This window comes from Haliotis asinina, chromosome 14 (genome assembly GCF_037392515.1).
Source record: "Haliotis asinina isolate JCU_RB_2024 chromosome 14, JCU_Hal_asi_v2, whole genome shotgun sequence".
NCBI lineage: Eukaryota > Metazoa > Mollusca > Gastropoda > Lepetellida > Haliotidae > Haliotis > Haliotis asinina.
This window is the reverse complement of record NC_090293.1, coordinates 53865303-53870538: the sequence shown is the minus strand read 5'-3', so window position 1 is coordinate 53870538 and position 5236 is coordinate 53865303. Positions and strand designations below refer to the sequence as shown.

Here is a 5236-nt window from a genome sequence, read left to right as displayed (position 1 = left end):
ATGGGTGACACATCCAGTAACTTGTTTTGGCCTTTACTTGTATTGTCGTCGATAACTGGTGGCATTACCTTTCTGCTAAACCATTCGTTATTGCTGCTGTTCCTGTCGATCTCACTTTTTCTTACTTATGAGTATGATAATTGCACGCTGAGACTGACAAGGGCCTCCGAAGAATCTGACAAAGAAGAGGATATTGGGGATATTCGATGTTATCACGCATCGTTGACAGCTCTTGTGGAACATGTGTGTTCCCTCATGTCCAAACACGTGGCTGCTGGCTACGTCAGCTCCTTCCTCATTGTATGCTTCTGCCTGTACAGCATCATCAACGACGAGAAATCCATTTCGAACATCGGTATTGCTGCAGCTTCCTTCTATATGTCTATACTGTATCTCATCGCATTCACCTATATTGGTGTCAGACTGCACGAAGCGGTAAGCGTTAAAACCTGTTGTTTTTACTTTTGTCTTCTGAACAATTCGGGTTGACAATGTCCCCGTTTCAATACTTAAATTATCAAAACCATATTTAATTGTTGACCCCCCAAACACGTTTATTTCGGGGTAAAACTGTGCAACTTACTGAAATACGACTTCGTATGTAGTTACTGATCGGATTGAATATTGTGCTTCCTCTTGTATCAGCATTCCACCTGATACAGTGCAGAGGGTGTAATTTGGAAGAGCAAAACGTTCAATCATTGAGCTACATTATTTATACGTGATTACGTCGGGCACAATGGACTTTATACGTTATACAGGCACACCGACCCCTGGATCTTCTCCTGGAGATGACTGGAGAAAATATGCCGGATAGAGTCACTGGACTGGTAAGAAAACATCCTATCAAATTCAGAGACACTACAACTGTATCTAAGAATAATTCTAGAAACTTCGGAAGAGGCATTGATTAAGTATTTAAACTATTTTTATGTTTCTGTTATGTGTACTTATTATGTATTTACGTGCGTGCTCATTGTACTTCCTGTGTTCCAACTGACTGATTAGAATGATTACTATCGTATATGTACGTCGTTAGTACGAAGGCAATCTGGATTCCATGATCCCTATACCTATACATACTTCGGCAACACACTCTGTCAGTTTCTACACTCACTTTTGCAAACTGTATATTTCAGGCCAGCTAGAATCTCGGCTCATGATTTAAACTGATATTCTTTTACATATAATTTACACATACAAGTTTACACATATTCCCGAACTTTGGTTGGTTGAAGGAGCGGTCATTTGATCTCAATTTCACGGTTCATAGTCATTGAAAGTATCAAATCGTTCATACGAGTTGTACACATCGTTCATACGCGTGTGAACGTTTTCGAGCCGATCTAGGGCATATGACCTTTTGTGTGACTACCTTCTGGGTTTCTCCAGGAAACCATCTTTCCAGCTTGACGTAAACAACACAAACATCATTTGCATGGATACTCCTTCTAATACCTACATGTCATCTACATGTTTTTGTACATTATGAAGTTATTAGATTAGATATAACGATATTTTTAATATCTAAACAACTGCCTGCCAGTGGAACCTAATTTTGCCGAACATTGTTCCTATTCACAAGAGGTTTATCTCATATGTCAGCGCAAACACACAAAATGACATTCAGTTCTTAAATAACTGAAGTTTCAGGCATCCAAAGCTGCTGTGCAATACAGTTATGTATGCAGTATATGATGAGTGGCCGGCGCGATGGAAGTCTTTCCAAACATCCAACTCAGTCATCACTTCTCAGTGTTCTCACTCAACTTTGTGAACACATGTCTGATGTTATTATTTAACATGTCGTGGATACATTGTGTTTTGTCTGTCATGTTTTTCCTTATTGTCTACACATCCAGCTGCAGGTCACACTGTTCGCCAACAAGTTGTCTCAACGTCAGATCGGAATCAGTGCTTTAGGCCTCATGACCATCACGAAGGACACGATCCTGACGGTATGTTGGATAGATATAGGTCAACCTACATTGCATCACAATGACATTTCCAGATTTGAAGATGCAGGTCAGTTGTCGAGCCATTGTTTATAACCTAAGGAGATTCTGGTAAGAACTGGTCTTCGACAACTGGTGCCGATCCTGAGAAACAACATCCCGGTTCGACGAATCAGGTTCAACTGGCTTATACATGATATGTTGTTGCGTGTTAATGAAATACGATCTGTTCAAATTACCATCTTGGTATTGCAGGAACGGTACAAATTCACAGTACAATACAAAAGCGACGGTTATTGCAATAAAGACGTTGGTGGTGATATTCACATCTAGAGAAGCAACATACTGGATCGATGGAACAGGTTCAGGCGGTTAATACATATTTGTTACGTGTTGATGAAACATATTCACATCAAATCATCAGAATGGTATTTTCGTTAACGGTACAAATTCACGGGCAGTACAATACCAAAACAGATTATTGCAAAAAAGGCAGCGCTAGTACTAATCTCATCACATTTCATTGAGTTTTACTTTCCAAACGTAGGCTTAAGGTTAGTGCATAGAATAATTTTCATACATTACTAGTGTTCTTGTGACGTAATGTGCTACTTTGTGGGCTTCATGGAAAGTCTCCAGAAGGTGCTAATGCCTTGGCATACCAACTGCGAGATCACGGCTCATGATGTCAGTCAATGGATTGTCTTGGATACAGTCTAGGACTTAGTTCTTGAGGCTTTAAACAAACAAAACATCAATATCTTTCTTTCTTTGTTCACACAGATCATTGGCACCCTCCTCACCTACGTTTTCATCGTGATCCAGTTTAAACCGGACTCAACGGTTGGAATTCAACACAATGGAAACACTACGACAGCGTAACTTGACCAACTCGTATTTGACATGATGCTGTATAAATATAGGACATCATCGCAAAAGCTTGAACTGCAAGTTTTTGCATTTGTGGTCATTTCGTTTAAGGTAAAACTGTTTGTATCGATCACGACCAATGTATAACTAGGACGTCTAACTTATTTGATTTCAACCGAGCGTGTTTTACCTAATAACTATTTAGCTTTACCCTGGAATGTTTACTGGATACACAATGTATACTAGGTACAATAATTGAAGGGTCATGTGTCAATTTCATTGATAGGAATCAATTCCATATTAGGAACATATCTGTAATGAGAAGTCAGTACTGTTTAAAACCTTGTTGACATAAGGCACCATACAGCACATTAGGCTACGCACGTCTTAATGATTGAGAAGTTAAAGATGTACAGTGTTCCAAAAACATGATCAGTTTGATAAATATTTTGTTTCCGTGATTACTGTCAGTGTCTGTATCGTGGAAACATTTTGTCTTGTACGTCATGAGAACGTAGCCGGACCCTAACGTCGTAGATTGTGATACAAAATGAGACGTTCCCCGACAGTGGCAGAGAGGGGTTAAGCTGTTGGTCTCATGCAAGCTAGTCACTGCCAACGACAAGCTACAAGAGAGGGGTTAAGCTGTTGGTCTCATGCAAGCTAGTCACTGCCAACGACAAGCTACGAGAAAGGGGTTAAGCTGTTGGTCTCATGCAAGCTAGTCACTGCCAACGACAAGCTACAAGAGAGGGGTTAAGCTGTTGGTCTCATGCAAGCTAGTCACTGCCAACGACAAGCTACAAGAGACGAGTTAAGCTGTTGGTCTCATGCAAGCTAGTCACTGCCAACGACAAGCTACAAGAGACGAGTTAAGCTGTTGGTCTCATGCAAGCTAGTCACTGCTAACGACAAGCTACGAGAGAGGGGTTAAGCAGTTGGTCTCATGCAAGCTAGTCAATGCTAACGACAAGCTGCGAGAGAGGAGTTAAGCAGTTGGTCTCATGCAAGCTAGTCACTTCTAACGACAAGCTACAAGAGAGGGGTTAAGCTGTTGGTCTCATGCAAGCTAGTCACGGCCAACGACAAGCTACAAGAGACGAGTTAAGCAGTTTGTCTCATGCAAGCTAGTCACGGCTAACGACAAGCTACAAGAGACGGGTTAAGCTGTTGGTCTCATGCAAGCTAGTCACGGCCAACGACAAGCTACAAGAGAGGGGTTAAGCTGTTGGTCTCATGCAAGCTAGTCATGGCCAATGACAAGCTACAGTTGAGGGACAGTGTTATCTGTTGTGTTGCAATGATTTAACAGTTATATATTGTGCCTGTAGAGTCAGTGAAGGACAGTCTTATATTTCGTGCAGTAATTATTCTCTTGTTATACTTTGTGTCTGTAGAGTCTGTGAAGGGCAGTTGACATACATTGATAGCGTAAATAATCTTTACGCGTAGATCTAAATATAAAACACATGAGAGAACCTCAGTGACCTCCTTTTCAAGTTCAAGTGGCCACATGGCCTCTCAAACAATAAATATTGTCGGAACAGGAAAGCATTTCAACCCTATGCGATGATGACTCACAATCAAACCCTGTGATGAAACATAAACACGGAACGTGTCTATCCAGCACTACATGTGTAAAGTATGTAGGGGTAATGTCCGAACTCCCAAACCAAACTGAGAGAACGTCCAGAGCCTTAAATACATGTATGTTTGGTTCTGGAAGTTCTGGCAACTCGTGATCTGCCCGTTGGTCTCGTTCGGCTACCTCTTCCTTATATTAGTCAGGAAGACATATCGTACAAGATAATGATAAAGATTTGCCATATATGTAATCTATCATAACCGAATGCTACCTTCGTTCTTTGTTAGCTGGGGTCCACCTAGACACATCTCGCGGATTATGGGAGATGCTTTAGTTTTTCCTTTGCTGCTTTATGAATAGCAGCAGAAATCTCAATAAAATTTAACAAAATTAAGAGACTCAAAACTCCTATATTCTTTTCAGTACGGCTCTACTGAAGATTTGCCTTCGTATAGTTACACACACCTACCCGACGGTTGTCAGTAGGAATGCTGAGCTCTTGTATCATATTGTGTCCCTCTCATAGTGTTCCAGACCGGAGATGTCAAGATGGCAATGTCAGGCTCGACATCTAACTTGCAGACAGGGATAGATACTTGAAAAATGTAATTTGACTTTTGAGTTTGAATCATTAGTTTGACTTTTTGCACTTTTTAACTTTCGTGGCCAGCCTGACTTGTTTTTTTCAGCCGCAACGGCTCCTTAAAAGAAGGCATTGGCTGTAAATGTTTCTCAAACAAGCGACGACCAAATAGAGGGTTTGACTCTACTACAGTGGCAGCGACACCAGCAGTATCGAAATCATAGAGCATAGCCCCATTTAAGC

General features: G+C 41.0%; 1 protein-coding gene across 1 annotated transcript; it reads left to right on the top strand.

The window, feature by feature from the left end:
- Positions 1-2837, top strand: LOC137261501 (gustatory receptor for sugar taste 64a-like). Its single transcript, XM_067799256.1, has 4 exons — positions 1-435; positions 762-830; positions 1869-1958; positions 2739-2837. Exons 1-4 carry the CDS (start codon positions 1-3, stop codon positions 2835-2837), a joined length of 693 nt encoding a protein of 230 aa, XP_067655357.1.
- The last annotated feature ends 2399 nt before the right edge of the window (positions 2838-5236 follow it).